The sequence below is a fragment of the Sesamum indicum genome, linkage group LG1, assembly GCF_000512975.1.
Source record: "Sesamum indicum cultivar Zhongzhi No. 13 linkage group LG1, S_indicum_v1.0, whole genome shotgun sequence".
NCBI classification, from domain to species: Eukaryota; Viridiplantae; Streptophyta; class Magnoliopsida; order Lamiales; family Pedaliaceae; genus Sesamum; species Sesamum indicum.
This window is the reverse complement of record NC_026145.1, coordinates 5,784,153-5,801,752: the sequence shown is the minus strand read 5'-3', so window position 1 is coordinate 5,801,752 and position 17,600 is coordinate 5,784,153. Positions and strand designations below refer to the sequence as shown.

Here is a 17,600-nt window from a genome sequence, read left to right as displayed (position 1 = left end):
TTAAAACCCACCTGGAGGCCCACCAAATTAAACCCGACGGGTTGACCCGTTGACCTTTGACCCAACCCATTTTCCTTCTTTTATTCATCTGCCTAAGTAAGTCAAATCTGATTCTTTTCTTTTTCTTCTTCTCAAATGCCGTCTGTTTCCTCCTACACCCAAATCCTCCTTTGATTTGATTCTCACCATATTTTCCATAGAAATGGAAGCTTTCCTCCTACATTCAAATCCTCTTTTGATTTGATTATATCTTCCATAGAAAGAAGCTTTCCTAAACCAAGATGATGGTTTTAAGGAAAGCTTTCATGGCTTCCTTTTCTTTGTATTTCCCACACCTATTTAAGGTCTCTTGCTCTCGATTTTCTTAGCACTATTCGAATCTCTCATATTCTCACCTCAATCGGTTCTGAGTGAACATTCTTTGTGGGTCTTTGTGACAGAAAGTTTCTAAGTGATTTCTTGAGGTTTCCGTCGGGTTTCTTGGTGGTGGTGCAATCGTGGTCTAAGATTTGGAATACTGGTTTGGTGTGACCGAAATCTGGCTTTCCTGAGCCGCATTGGTTAAGAATCTGTTTCATTATAGTTTGATTTGTTCATTCTATTATAAGTTGCAATATGAGTTTTGTATTAAGAAGTTTCGTACTCCAATCGTGAGGTTGCCACTCTACAATGCAGGACAAAAAAGCCACCCCATAACTTACAAGATTAAAATTGTATTTTTTTTTATTCATATTGACACACTTTTGCCAGCATTTTTATCCTTTAACTTTCTAGAGTAAGATTTTAGTTTTGCATCTTTTAAATTTTTGCAATTCCAATCCTTTTATTTCGCTAGATTCATCCTTCTAGCCGATGGAGGTGAACTTAAGCAAAAATAAGATTAAAATTATGAAAATTAAAAAAATATATAACCAAAGTACTACTTTAAAAAGTTAAAGGACAAAATATCAAATGACCTAAGGTAGAGGGCAAAATGCATTTAATCCAACATATATTATAATGGTAGTAACAACTAATGATTCAGAATACTTGTCCAAATTGTTGGTTTTTAATTTTTAATTAAAACTTTGGATAAATTATAAACACCTCCCATAAAATTTAGTATACTTGTAAGTATCTTTTTTTGTTATTTGAAAAAATTACAAATACTCTCCTGATATTAATGTTTGTCCAACAATAAGTCCATTATGTTAGCCTCCATTAAGTTTTCATCCAACTTTTTATGATGAATTGACAAAAATGCCATTTTAGGTTATGAATTATAATTCTATGTCTTTTAAAAGTTTCTAAAATATTTTGATGGACTAATATGCCCTATGGATTAATTATTTTACTCACTCTCAATGTTTTTTTTTATATTTTCTCAAACATTTAAAAAAAAAGTAGCAATGAAAAAATAGTAATTTTCACCTTATCGTCTAGAGGCTATATTGATTTTGTATTGATATGACAATGTTGAGTTGATGGTGGCGAAATTGCTTTTTTGATTCCATAATTTATGGATTCTCTTTTTTGATCCCAAAATTGTTAAAAAATCACATAAACATGACAACAACAGGAGAAATTATTTCTAAAATGTAAAAACAAAAATAATTAAGAAAATAAAGAGGAATTGAAGTTGTTAAAATTTTGAGTGGCACCGCGATGTCAAAACGCGGTGCCACTAACTTTAAAAGGAAAAAAAAATTATTCAAGTCACAGCAGTGATTAAATTTTTTTTAAAAAAAAATTTGAGTCAGACTAAATTTTTTTAAAAAAAATATTACTTTGTCTGGCGATAAATCGCTGCCAACTTCTCTTTAAAATTCCGCCCCTTGATGAGACGAATATTTTTCCTCAAACAATTTTAAATTTTATGAAGTATTTGTTGAGATATGAAAATTTGAAAATTTTTCCGTCGAAAATTTGTGCAGAAGTTGTTTGTCATTGTTTCTCTGCCATCAGAATGAATCACGATCTAAGACTACCGCCGTTCGAATCCTCTCGTCCAAACGATTCCAAAGAGACCAGCCTTGCTCAATTTCATTAAGTATTTATTGAGATATGAAAATTTGAAGTATTTCCGCCGTTAATGTTTATATTGAAGTTGTTTGCCGTTATTTCTCCACTGTCAGGACGAATCATAAATTGAGACTACTGTCGTTCGAATCCTCTCGTCCAGACGATTCCAAAGAGACCAGCTTTGCTCAATTTCATCAAGTATTTATTGAGATATGAAAATTTGAAGTATTTTCGCCGTCAATGTTTGTATTGAAGCTGTTTGCAACCGTTTCTCCACTGTCAGGACAAATCATGGATTGAGACCACTGCCGCTCGAATCCTCTCGTCCAGACGATTCCAACGAGACCAGTCTTGCTCAATTTCATCAAGTATTTATTAAGATTTAAAAATTTGAAGTATTTCCACCGTCAACATTTGCGCTAAAATTGTTTGTAATCGTTTTTTCGGCGTCAGGACGCATGACGGTCTAAGACCATCGCTGCTTGAATCCTCTCATTCAAACGATTCCAACAAGACCAAGTCACTCATTTTCGTCAATATTTCACCAAGATTTGAATTATCTGAGATCGCAGTGCCATGAAAAAAAATTTTCTTTTTTTAAAAATTTTGCGGCACCGCGTTGTCTGAACGCGGTGCCGCCTAGAATTTTAAAACTATCTAAATACACCTACTTCTTTAATTTTTCTTTTTTCCAATATTTTTTTAAATAATTTACCCCCAACATAACCATTGTACACCTCTCAACCTTATTTTATTTTAATATGACTACATTTAGATTGATAGCAAAGATAGATTAATTATTGATTAATAAAGCAATGTACACAACATACGAATATTTTATTCCTTCAACCATCTCTAGATCTTTTACCCAGTTATTATTAAGTAATTACGTGGGAGTAATCTTATCTGTTGGAAAATTTCAATTTCAAGTAATTAAAACAACGTTTTGAAATATTACGATCGGATTTAGAAATTAAAAGTAATTAAAACTACGTTGGAAGAAATAACATAAAGCAATTAGAAATGCTATTTACGATAAGAAAATTAAATTCGAAAACTTACAACGCGAATTGTATCGTAACAATTCTCAGTCCAATTGAAGTCGTTAATTTAATCGAATCACAGAATTACTACTTGTTTTGAAAAAAATATATGTCCCGTATCAATAATGCATCGGGTACAACATAATTTCTCTCAGGATAAGATGGTTGCAGTTTTTTGATTTTAGCATTATACTGAAGAACACCTCGATCAAACACTCAAAAGTTCGTAATCAAAACTTTATAGCTAAAATCTTAAAAGATAGATTATAGAAGCCAAGAGAGAGAGGGAGAGAAATCTCAAATGAGGGTTTGATGTTTTTTTGTTGTGTGCTTCAAATGAGAAATGCCAAAATGCGGCCATTAAAGAGAGCAATTAAGAGAATATAATTGCAATGAATTCCTCCACAAGAAATCGATAAAAACAATTGAATCAGCATTGAAAAAAATGATTGTTGTTACATTCCCATTAATCACATTCAAATTAAGGGAATATAATTGCAATGAATTCCTCCACAAAAAACAATTGAATCAGCATTGAAAAAAATAATTGTTGTTACATTCCCATTAATCACATTCAAATTGCAAATGAAACTGAAGAGAAATTGAAAGAAAAAGGATTCCAATAGCTGCTGTACAATCTATAGGTTTCCACCATTTTCACCAAAATTCCAACAATCCCTCACAAACTCATAGATTTGAACTTAAGTTTTCTGTGATTTGCTTTCAACAATGGTACCTTCCGGTTTGAACCACTGTCTAAGTTATCTGAAGTCAGTTATCGCCAAGTCAAATGGAACTAAACCTTTAATTTAAGCCTGTGAGAATGACAACATCTGTCTGTAACAACAAGCCATCGGCTTTGTGTTGATCTTTAGGGTTGAGACTTAGGCCATGTGTCTTGATCCTGTTCATTAATATTTTTCAGGAAAAACCCAATTCCTTAGTTGCGCCAAACAATGACATTCACTAGTTGGGCGTCTCCAGGGATGCACTGCTAGCATCTCGTCTTATAAGACTTTTTGACTCCATTAAGAGATAAATTCTTACTATACTTGCAGTAGCAGCACCTTCCAGGATTTTAGGAAACAGACTCCAGATGCAAAGTATTATTTGATTTTGGTGCTCTGACATACCTTTACGACTTGTTGATACCACATTGAACCTTTTTTGTGGGATCTCCACTTAGAAGGTTGGGTTGCCATCTTACATACATCACTGATGGGTTTTTAGTCCCATCCCCAATCTAGACTTATGTACTTGTGACTGATTTAATCTTTTCGTCAAAAGATCAACCACATTGTCCTTTGTTCCCACAAAGTCAATGCCAATTACTCTGTCTGACACTATTGCCCTTATAGACTTCAGTCTAATTTGGATGTGTCGTTTGATCTTTTGATTGTATTTACGACTCCTCATCTTTGTTATTGTGGTTTGGCTATCATAATGTACAATAATCGGTGAAAGAGGGTTGCTTACAATGAGAAGTTGTGATAACAACCCAAATAGTCATTCTGCCTTGGTACTAGTCGTATCCAAGGCACATAACTTAGCTTCAAATGTAGACCGGGTTTTCAAAGTCTGTTTAGCGGACTTCCAAGAGACTGCGCCCACACCTAACGTAAAAAACATATCCTGAACGTCAATTACTCCTGGAGTTTTTAGCTATCCAGCTAGCATCACTATATCCCTCAAGAATAGTAGGGAATCTGCCATAATGTATGGTCAGTGGCATCGTGCCCTTTAGGTACTTTCGTACTCTATCCAAAGCACTCCAATGGGCATTGTCAAGACAATTAGTGTATCTAGCCTTCTTAGAGACAGAAAAGGATATATCTGATCTCGTGCCATTTGCTAGATACTGTAAGCTCCCAATAATTTGGGAATACCTTAGCTGTGCAATCGGACGCCACTTTCATTTTTGAATAAAGCTACAGAAGGATCATATGGTATCTTAGCAATTCTACTTTTTTAATAATCAAATTTCTTAATTACCATTTCAACATAATGAGACTGAGAAATGGCTATTCCATCAGTTGACCGAGTCAACTTGATGCCAAGAATCACATTAGACTCACCCATATCCTTCATTTAAACTTATTTTTCAAAAATGACTTGGTTTCGGTAATTATATCTAGACATGTATCTATTAACATAATATCATCTACATACAGGCATAACATTATTATTTTATCTCCTTTAACCTTACAGTATATACACTTATCATTTTCATTTACAGTGAAGCCAAATGCAAGAATAGTTTTATCAAACTTTTCATGTCACTGTTTGTGTGCTTGTCTAAGTCCATATAGAGACTTAACCAGTTTACAAACTTTATGCTCGTTGCCATGAGCTACAAACCCCTCAGGCTGATCCACATAAATCTCTTCTTAGAGTTCACCATACAAGAAGGCTGTTTTCACATCCATCTGGTGAATCGGGAGATTATACACCGAAGCAAGTGCTATAAGCACTCAGATTGTAATCAATCGAACTACCGGAGAATAGGTATCAAAAGAGTCTATTCCGTCTTTTTGTTTGAACCCTTTAGCCACCAATCTGGCTTTAAAGTTATCTATGGTCCCATCAGGTTTTAATTTCTTTTTAAAGATCCACTTACATCCAATAGTAGCACACCCGGGAGCGAGATCGACTAGCACCCACGTTCTATTGGAAACAATTGAATCCATCTCACTTTTGACACCTTCTTTCTACTTCTTGGCTTCTGAAGAAGCCATAACATCTTTGAAAGTAATAAGATCATCCTTGATATTGTAAGTGATAAAGTCACTTCCAAATTCCTTAACAACCCTAGCTCTCTGACTCGATCAAGGTTCATCTGACTGCTCATGAATCGGATTAGTAGTACTAGGACTAACCCCCAAATTTGACATTTTTTTCACATGTTCAGAAATAGATGTGGAAGCAAGTGAATCATCAAGCGAAACATTTGAAGGTATTCCTGTTTTCAAAGGAAATACATCTTCTAGAAATATAGCATCATGAAATTCAACTATTGTGTTGACCTCAATGCCTGGAATTTCTGATTTAATAACCCGAAAATCTTAGGGCATAATTTGTCTCCACATGGCCTAAGAACACAACATCGACAGTCTTAGGACCCAATTTCTTTCGTTTGTGTTCTGGGACTAGCACTTTTGCTAGGCACCCCAACACTCGAAATTATTTGAGGTTTGGTTTCCTACCTTTCCACAACTCAAGAAAAGTACTCATATTGTATTTCAGAGGGACTCTATTCAGAATATGGTAAGCAGTACTCAAAGACTTTCCCCACAAATACTTTAGTAACCCGGAGGTTAGTAGGAGACTGTTAATCATATCTTTGAATGTTCTATTCTTTCGTTCAGCCATTCCATTAGACGAAGGGGAATACGGAGGAGTCTCTTCATGAACAATGCCAAAAGTTTGATAATATTCATTGAACTTACTCGACTCATACACTTCTCCTCTATCAGACCTTAGTCTTTTAAGTTTCTTACCACTTTGGGTTTCTGCTTTATTTTTAAACAAATAAATTTGTTTAAGGCTTCATCCTTATTTTTCATGAGAAACAAATAATAGTATCTATTGCAATCATCTATAAAGGTGATAAAATATCGTTTGTGGTCCCTGGTCAAAACTCTATTGAACTCACAAATATCTATGTGAACTAAATTGAGTATTTCTAAATCCCTTTCAACTAACTGATAGGGTTTCCTAACTTGTTTAGCTTCTACACAAACTTGACATTTGTGATTTCGTTCAATATTTTGACTAGGAATTAAATTCAAATTCATCATTCGTTTGATTGAATTAAGATTTAAAGACCTAATCTACTATGCCACAGATTTAGAATATTCTACATTAAATATAATAGAGTCAGAAACATCAGTTTTATTATTTTCAATTCGAACTTTGAACAAGTCATCGTCTATATAGCCTTTACCGATAAAAATACCAAATTATTGAATTATAACTTTATTAAATTTAAAGACTAATTCATATCCCTCCCTAACTATTATAAAACCACTAATGATGTTTCTTCTAACAGTGGGTACATGATGAACTTTTTTTAGCAACAGAATGTGCTCTAAAGGAAAATTCAACTCTATGCTTCCTATCCCAAGTACTTCAGCTGTACTAGAATTCCCCATGCTTACTGTCCTTCCACTGATAGCCTGATAAGACACAAAGAGAGATTTATCAGCACAAACATGCACATTTGCTCTAGTGTCAATCAATCAATCATACGGTTCGTAAATAGTCAGGAGTTCGGTTGTACAGATACATACCCGCCCGTTGCTCCTGAGGTGCTAGCACCGCTAGAACCTCCCACAATCATGTTGACAGCTGTCTGCCCAGTCTTGAACTTTTTATTAGGACAAAGCTTGGCTCAGTGTCCAACCTGCCCACAGTTCCAGCAAGGTTTTTGTTTTTGGTTTCTTATTTCTGAAGGTCTGCCTTTATTGATGGTATTCGAGTTCAAGTTAATCTTGTTCACTTTCTGTTTACCTACTATAAGATTGGCCCTAGGTTGATGTTCAACAGGCATCTTGTGAGTCTGATTCCTATGTTCTTCCTCAATGCTGATAGCAATCATAAGATCATCCAGAGACAATCTTCCTTTCTGATGCTTGAGTGTCATGCCAAAAATTTTTCAAAATTTGAAAAATTTGTTCACTATAGACATGATCAGAAACTTCTGGGAAAGCTTCATCTCAGCATCAGCCAAAGCATGCTCAAGATTGATAATCTCATGAGTCTGCTCAGCTACAGATTGGTCCTCAACCATTTGATACCTCATGAACTTGGAAACTGAAAACTTTTCGAGCCCTTGCTCTTTAATATTATATTTTCGGTCCAACTCATCCCACAGATATTTAGCAGTGTAAGAATCGAAATAATAGACATCGAAGAGGGTACTTGACAAGACTGACAAAATCGCTCCTCTGCTGATCCCTGTCTGTCCACTCTGCTATCTTAGCAGTTTTGGTATCAGTATCTGTAGGTTCAGGTGTGCTCACCTGAAGCACTGACAAGAGTCCTTTCATCGTCGGTCAAATTTTCCTTTGTTGTTGCCAGCATTTGAAAAACTGGCCCGAAAACTTGTCCGGCAAACCGGTCAAGTCGACCTTGGGTGTGATCAGAATTACAACAGAAATCGGCTCGGCCATCTTTAGTAATTTAGGAAACTAAAAGCCGTTTCAAATAACATGTATGGAAATAGCGTTTTTCCAAAATAGTTCCAACAACAAAATTCAATTTTTCAAAACCTGTATATTTTCTTCAAGATTGTTGGAAAATTTCAGTTTTAAGTAATTGAAACAACATTTTGAAATATTACAATCGAATTTAAAAGTCAAAAGCAATTAAAGCCATATTGGAACAAATAACATAAAACAATTAGAGACGCTATTTACGACAAAGAATTAAATTCAAAAGCTTACAACGAAAATTTTATCGTAACAATTCTCAGTCCAATTGAAGTCGTTAATTTAACCGAATCACAAAATTACTGCTTGCGTTGAAGAAAAAATACGTCCTGTATCAATAGTGCACTGGGTACAACGTAATTTCTCACAGGATATGATGGTTGCAGTTCTTTCGGTTTTATCACTTTACCAAAGAACACCTCGATCAAACACTCAGAAGCTCGTAATCAAAACTTTCTATCTCAAATATTAAAAGAGAGATTATAGAAGCCGAGAGAGAGGGAGAGAAATCTCAAATGAGAGTTTGATGTTTTTTTGTTTTGTGCTTCAAGTGAGAAATAACATGCCTTTATATAGGCATGCCAAAATGCAGCCATTAAAGAGACCAATTAAGTTAATATAATTGCAATGAATTCCCCCACAAGAAACCAATCAAAAAAATTGAATTAGCATTGAAAAAAATGATTGTTGTTACATTCCCATTAATCACATTCAAATTGCAAATGAAACTGAAGAGAAATTGAAAGAAAACGGATTCCAATAGCTGTTGTACAATCTATAGGTTTCCACCATTTTCACCAAAATTCCAACATTATCAAGGTGTTCTAAGATCTTTTTGACAATATCTTAGTCCTTTAAGAAGTTTCGAAAGCCTCACTTTAAATCAAGGTCTTCGAGAATTGATGAAAATGAAGTTTTAGAACTATATTTATAATTTTGTTAAACAGTTCTGATAAAAAAAAAAAAAACCCATCATAAATATGGAGTCAAAAAAGCAAACCCCTTCTTTGTCGGACCAAGAACGCAATTTAACCATCAGGGGTTAACGGATTTTTTTTTTCACTTACAGTTAATACATAACAAAAAATACTTTTTCGGGATTAACTTTACAATTTTTTAACAATTTTGATACAAAAAAAAAAAAAATTCTCATAAATCACGTGGTCGGTAACACAATGCCCTTCTTTGCGGGACCAAAAAATTATCCAGTTGGTGGTAGATGACAACTTACTAAATTTAAGCATTTATAAGGACATGTGACTCATGCTTTTCCACCTACCATAGTAAGGAATAATTTTTTTGGACAAGTTGTTGGTTTCAAATTAAAGTCCTATATTGACATGACAATTATCAGTACAAGGTTGTAAATACCTTCGACCGCTCCTTATTTATCCTGTATTATAAAAGTACATATCCCAGGTGAAAACTGAAATAATTTTTAAGGAAAATATATAAAAATTTGATTATATTTAAAATACATATGAACATATATATATATGAGGATTTTATAATTTGCAGCATTTTCTTAATGTTTTTAGATATTCATCTTGAATTTAAATAATTAATAATAAGGATATATATTAATATATAGTAAAAGTACAGAATTTCCAGATTGACTGGAAAATCGTGAAAAGTGGAAATAAAGTGTTGAAAATAGAAATTAAAACGATTTATGCCTGGAAGATAATATGAAAGTACCAATTAAACTCTAAAAAATCATTTATTATATATTATTGTAGAGTCTATAACTAATATATTTGTAAGATGTTGTAAAGAAATCTCTTTACCAAATTCGTGCTTTTGCTAAAAAAGAAAGTGAAATTTTATCTTACTAATGATGTCTTAGTCTAGTCATGGTTAATGTTAAGGTTGATGTCTCATAAACAAGTTCTATGTTATAAGTTTGAGTCCTATCAGATGTATGGATAGTTATTATAATTTATTTATCGTTGTTAGTCATATTAATGTAATGGTTAAATAGATGTATTTTAATATACCAAAATGAATTCTTTTAATTTATTTACCATTATTAGTAAAAAGGCTGAAATCTATCTTTCTAAGTGGTAGAAATAGGATTCCCAAAATACTATAATCTAACTTAATTATTATTCGTAAATTTTTAATTAGATTTAAGTAATACTTAAATACTTTCAAAACAAATATTCAAATTATTGGTTTTCCCAATAATTGAATTTAGGACAACTTAGAGTCAATTATAGTACTAAATCACAAAACAACATTTAGGACAAGTATTCATGCATCTAATCATCTACCGTAGTAAGAAGTAATTTTTTTTACTTTTCCCAAAATAATTTGTTGGTTTCTCCAAATAAAGCTTAAATTGATATGATCATGATGAGTTGATGGTATACGCCCAATTTTCTTTTTTTTTTTCTATAATAATACCTACTCCAATTAAAATATTGAAAACACTTATAGTAGGTGTGCAGAACTGTTTGATATTTATAATAAATTAAGGATAATATATTGACATCCGGATATTAGATAACATACATAAACATTTTATATTTTTGTGTAAAGTTATAAATACCACTACAACAAATAATATTAATAGCAACGACATATATTCCTTGCAAAATAATAAAATTCATTGCAAATGTAGATTATAGTAACAAATTTAATAAGGATTTTAATTTCTAATTAGTTCACGCTGATTTTAGTATTAAATTTTTTCATTACCATTGAGCTATTTTCTTGTAGTATACAATCTATGAAGTAGGTGCAAATTTCTTATTTAGCGGCAGAATTTTACATAAACATTTCTTGAAATACTTAACATTATTAACACCCCTTATATATATAGAGGGTGTCTGTATAATTTCACGAAAAGCGGTGGGCATTTATGTAATTAACTTTAATATATGGGGATATGGATGTAATTTCCTCTAAATTTTATAAACATATTTATATGGAAGAACTGGAACAGTTTCAGTGTTCTCATAAAACTCTTTCAGATATGGATAGGAGTGTACGCAATGCTAGTTGAGCCAATTTAGGTAATTTTTCGGTCCAACTCAATATTTACAGTTTTTAGAAAGCTTAGCCCAGTCCCAATTGGACAATTATCAAAATCATATTTTGCGGTCTAATTGGATTGGGACGGTTTTTACGATTTTTAATATAGAGTCAATCACCTATATAATCATATTAATATTTTTACTACAACTTATGCTTTTGTTATATTATCTGTCATAGTAAATGCATTTTTTTGTAGTGATAGTTAGTAAAATATAAAAATATGATATATCGATTACAATATGTGCGATATATATGGATTTATATTTATTATAGAATAATACAAATAAATATAAAAAAAAACTTACGAATTTTCTTATGAATAAGATTGTCAAAAAGTCCTTGTTTTGAATTAATTGATATAAGAAATTAACCAAATAATATATAAATATTATTTAAAATAAAATTAGATGATTATGAAAATAAATTGTAACAAAAAAATGATATCATCTATTTCAAGTCTTACATTTATCAATGGCATAAAAAATATAGAAAATTACCAATAACTAATAATTAATTGACTAATTAATTTCATTTACATATTTGTACATACTAGTGAGAAGCACATGCATTGCACATACCTGGTAAGATAAATTTATAAATAAGAAATATGTTGATTAAAACTTAAAAAATTATTATTATCTATAGAGTAAATGCATTATTTTATATCATAAAATTATATTTTTTTGCATGCAATATATGCATCTTTTTTAGTATAAGTAATTTCAATTCATAAAAGTAAATTCGACTCAAGAGCACGATGTGAGAATTATATCCAACCATATCAAGTGTATTCTAATATTCAGCTTTAAATATTTGATAAAATTATATTTTTAGTCTCGTATGATTAGGGAGTTCAATACTTTTAGTGTTATATAATAGGGCTCAACACATTTAGTCCTCTGCTTTATATAATTTTCAAAATAGTTTTAAAATTAAAAAAAAATCAACATATTTAGTCCTCTACTTTCCAAGATTTATGGAACTAAATATGTCGAACTTTCTCAATTTTGGAATCATTTTAAAAATTTCATTGAGTTTAGGACTAAATATGTCGAATTTTTTCAATTCTAGGATCATTTTAAAAATTTTATAAAATATAGTACTAAAAGTGATGAACCCCTATCTTGTGAGACTAAATTTGTAATTTCGCCAAATAATCCACTAAAAAATAATATCCAATGAATACACTTTGATGCGTGCCAAAATTTTGGTTACACCACGAGGGTCGAAGATTTTCAAGAAAGTTCTAAAATTATCAAAGGATTAACCTTGTAAAACAGAGGTTAGCACTCTGATGCTTAAGTTAGTAACAAATTAAAGATAAAAGAAAAATTTGAAATAAAGTAAGAATAATGAAATAAAATAGTGATAAAGTGTATATATTCATGTCGAGTGCAAAATATAGACTTGAACTAGGCGAAAACCGAGAGAGAATAATATAACAAAGTGAGAGCTTGAGAATAAGTGTGATATTGTTTGATGTTACTAGAAATCTGTACAAGACCTCTATTTATAGGCTTGTACAGAGTTAGAAACAGAGTCAAATACGGAAATCCATACGCCATTAGAAAGCTATTCGAGTTGGCTGTCATATGCAACAAACAATTGATGATCGATTTACTTTGAACCACCTGAAAATATTTTAATGTGATGTAGAAAAATGTATTGGCAAGTTATATGACGTGTCCTTCCAGCTGTATGATGATGCGTTCGGCTGAAATGAGCTTATTTCTTGGGCCTGCTAGTTCAATAAAGTAGCAGGTAAGCATGTGAGCCTTTTTTCCGTGCTGATGGGCTTCATTTGTCCCCCAGGTCAGCTTTATATGTCCTACTGGTGAGCCTTTATCCGTTCTGTCAATGAGCTAGTTGGGATATTAGCCGGTTGTGCTAGTATGCCTGACTTAACTCAATTATTTTAAGGGATATCATTTCACTTGAATTCTTTAACCAAAATATATTTGTGGCTTTATCTTATTAATTTTTAATCTTTGTGATGGGATATTAGTTACATGCACAATATATATATATATATATATATATACATCAAGTAATTATTAATAATATTAGAAGAGAGAAACTAAAATAGTCAAATCAGAAATTTAATAATAGCACCAAAATTCTGGTGCCTCTGTAGGTGCCCAAAGGGCCAAAGGCATCTTTCTTTTTCTTTTTTGTTTTAATTAATATTTTGAATTAATTAAGAAAAAAAGTAATAAAGAAAACAATAATTCCAACTGCAGGCATCCACTTGTTTGCTTCTTACATCAATCTTTCTCTCTATATATCTTTTCTAGGTTGTCTACTTCTAGTGCCTCTGGTGAGTTTACCAAAAGAAGAAAGAAGATGAGGTAGCAATAATAAAGTCTTCTCTGGTCTTTTTCTATATCATTTTACACTTTTTTTTTTTCTCGTCATCAACATATTCTGTGGCTGATGATGAAAACCTGAAATCTCAACACAAGAATGGAATCCCAAAACCTGCGAAACTACACCTTGAAGTTTCAAATCTAGGGTTTCCTTTTCCTGTCCAAACATTACAAGATCTCTCTCCCTTTTCCCCTTTCCTTAAGGTTTGCAGATCTGAGAAAAAAAAAAAATCCACAAAAAGTTTTGTCTGGTTCTTGCCATTTTTGGAGTCAATCAACTCAATCTCTTCCTGCCTCCTTTCTATATTTGGCAATCCTCTTAGGTTTTCTTGATATTTTTCTCACTACAGTTTTCTTGACAGTGCTGTTCTTGAACCTTTTTACATAAATCCCTTTTGAATATTGATTCTAATTCTCTCCAAATCTTCATCACCAGCTGCTTTACTCAATTTCTGTCATAATTTTTGTATATATATACATAAATACATACAGAAAAAGAAAAGACAATGGTGAGGGGAAAAACTGAGCTGAAAAGAATAGAAAATGCAACAAGCAGACAGGTGACTTTCTCAAAGCGCAGAAGTGGTCTCTTGAAGAAGGCCTTCGAGCTCTCAGTTCTCTGTGATGCTGAAGTTGCACTCATAATCTTCTCTCCCAAAGGCAAACTCCATGAATTCTCAAGTTCCAGGTACATTAATTATTATTAATAATAATTACATTTATTGACATTTGATTTCAGGGCCGCTAGTTTTAGCATCAATCAGGCTGAATTTTTGTGAGTTTTTGATACAAATTTCTGAAAATAAGTAGAGTTATCTGTGCAAAAGGGGTCCAGTGTGTTTTTCTTTTAAAATAAAAAATTAAAATGGTATTGTAAATTATGTAATAAAATGTTTCTGTAAATTTCGAAGTTTTATTGTTTTGTCATCCATGGAAGTACGTACAATAAATATTGATATAATATGTGAGCTGCACACAAATTCAAGTACGAAAAAGAGTGGGAAAACCCATATCATGAGTACTGTCCTATAGAGCTAGTAATATTTCTATTCTTTTTATGATTTCATGTTTATATAAATTAAACCTCCAGTACTTGAATTGAAGTGTGCTTGCTTACATAATTATCGTAAGATTCTTCTATGTTTTATGCTGTAAAATAATAAAGTTAGATCATTACATGATGTCTATATATATATATATGGATAATTAATGATCTTCTTACAATTTTTGGGTTAACGTTAAACATGTCTTGTCAATCATAGTCCACCTTAAGGCAAAAAGAATGTAATGATGAGTACTGTGTATGCAGTTCGACATCAAGATTAATGTACCCATATATAATCCATTGTCCAAATTCTTGAATAATTATCACTATTCATGTATGAAATTTATATGCGAGTACCGAACAAATAAAAGGTTGTGATGTTTGGAAACTTGGAATCCAATAATCCCTAATCCCTTTGGCCTGCTCACAATTGAGACAGTATTTTGATAAACCATTACATAGATTTTGTAGTTAAAGCTATTTAAGGATCTGCAGTAGATTAGTAAAGTACTCAGACTTCATATATATGATCAATCATATGTTTATATCCGAAGTTAGTATGTGTTTTTCTTAATAAAAAAGGACATCAAAATAACCATATATGTTGATTTCTTTTTCTCTGTAATAAGATCATGGACTTTGATGCTAAACTGTGAGCAACGTACAGGTAGAGAATTAATGATTAGTGACCATTAATTAGTGTGCTACTGCTGGTTGTTCCTGGAGCAGATTTACCTGTTATTATTTAGATGATGCTTTAGGAATAAATGAAACAGTTGACTAATTAGGACAAGATTTTGTCTTAATTTGAATCTGCAAGAGCCCATAATACCAAACTTAAGTTGGAGAAACATTAGGTATCAGCCTTTCAAGATTCACTATACCATTTAGATAAGTTTGACTGCTAAAAAATTGTACTGTACATAGTTTGCTACTTAGGAAATATGAATTTCTTTCAGGAATTTTCCCAATATGTGTACTTCATGGCAATTGTTTTTTCATATATTATGCATGTTTTTGCCTAATTTGAGCTTTTTCCATGTGCCTTTTGATGCATAGCTTTATCTTTTGCTGCAACTATGTATACGTTTCTCACATGTTTGAATCTGTGCGATTGCATGTTTTCTTCCTTACATAACGTAGTTGTTTGTTATATCTTTCAATAAAAAAGATCGAATTGAATGAGTTAAAAATCATAGAACTTTATTGCAATAATGGAGTGTGGTGAAACTTATTTTGTTTCCTGGAAACCTAGTACACGATGTGCTTGAAAATCAGTCATAAAACATGCACCTGAATCCTGATCATGTCCAGATGAAATATTTGAAGGAATTGAAATGGTAGTAAAACAACATTAATGTCGAACAATGGCACAAATTAGTTTGGATTGGACTAAATGTGCATGCAATGTGATTCCAAGAGTAGAATTTTCTGATTTGCTTGTTCTATGATGTTAATACTTTTTTTTTTTTCAGTATTTCCGTTCAAATTTATTTTTTTATTTTTTCATTGTTCAACGTAGTCTTCTTAACAACTTTCCATACGAAAGTAGAGATTCGTTCGAAAGTTACTAAAAAATATGCATAAGTAATGTTTAACAATAATTATATATATATATATCCTAATTATATAATATTGCCTATCCTCCATTTATATATATATGCATATTTCAATGTAATAGAAGGTATATATATAGGCTAATTGATTCAGGCAATCTACCATTCCATGTTTGTATTTCACAAATGTCTCAAGTTTTATTAAAGTCATTTTAATAAGTTAAACACCAAACTCACATAAAATATAAGGCTAATCATTACAATATATAATAATTTCCATACAATTAGTTATATCCAGTTTCAGTAAGATTACAAAAAATTTCCCTTTATATTTACAAGCGATTATCTGATAACCTTTTTTTTAGTATTTTGGACAAAAATTGATGATGTAATACAAAATTTTAATTTAATTTTTTTAAATTTATCCCATAATAATTTCACGACTTGGAGAGTGATATGTTAATGAATTAAACATATACTTGTTGGATGTCAAATTTAGAGTTATTTTGTTTTCTTTTCCTGTTTTGTATTTGTACTTTTACAGTTTATGTGAGAAACAATGACTGTATTCATTTAAAACTACAAGAAAAATTTGCTGCGAAATGCAAATTATTGTTGCAAAAACTCTATGAGGAGGGTTTGCGTACATAATATAATTGAAAATAATATTAGATTAAGTTAAATTTATCAATACTAATTGAATATTGTAATATTAGCTCTTTAATTGTTATTCTAATTTGTAATGCATGATTTTCAGAAAAATGATGTAAAAATGGAATATTTATGTAAAAAAAAGTATAATTTTAATCATGACTAATTACCATAGTTATAAATAAATAGTCGTAGGAAATATTCATTTACCACAGTCACGTAACGGTTGCTAGCCGTGGTTTTTACAAGTGAGGCTAATATATTTGTTATGGCCAAAAGCCATGACAAAAATTGCCATGGCAAAACATGTGTTTTTGCCCTGGCTCATAATCATGGTAGATAACTTAAGTTTTTGCGTCAATTTTATTTAATCATGATTGATAATACTTATTCACCACGGGTTTTAGTCCATAGCCATTAAAAATGTACCAATGATATATTTTTTTTCTAGTACTTGAACTAATACTGTAGTCTCTTTTACTGATTTTCACATTTAGAATAAATTGTTTTAAGCTATGTATAAGAATAACAATTTAATACATCCTTGCTACAATTTACAAAAGAGTATCCAACATGTGCAATTTTCAGAAACAACATGAGTAATATCTTGCTATACCTTGAACCTTATAGTTACCTCTCTTATGTTTCTGAAATGGGGTGGGGGGGGGGGGTTTTTTGTTAAATTTTCT

At 31.5% G+C, this 17,600-nt stretch overlaps 1 protein-coding gene across 1 annotated transcript in view; it reads left to right on the top strand.

Moving 5' to 3' along the window:
* The window catches only part of LOC105157291 (agamous-like MADS-box protein AGL19), a 17,307-nt gene continuing 13,315 nt past the window's right edge, over positions 13,609-17,600 (top strand). The window contains exon 1 of the mRNA XM_011073670.2: positions 13,609-14,347. Within this exon, the coding sequence (XP_011071972.1) occupies positions 14,166-14,347 (182 nt within the window). The 5' untranslated portion in view covers positions 13,609-14,165. The remainder of the gene's footprint in view (positions 14,348-17,600) is intronic.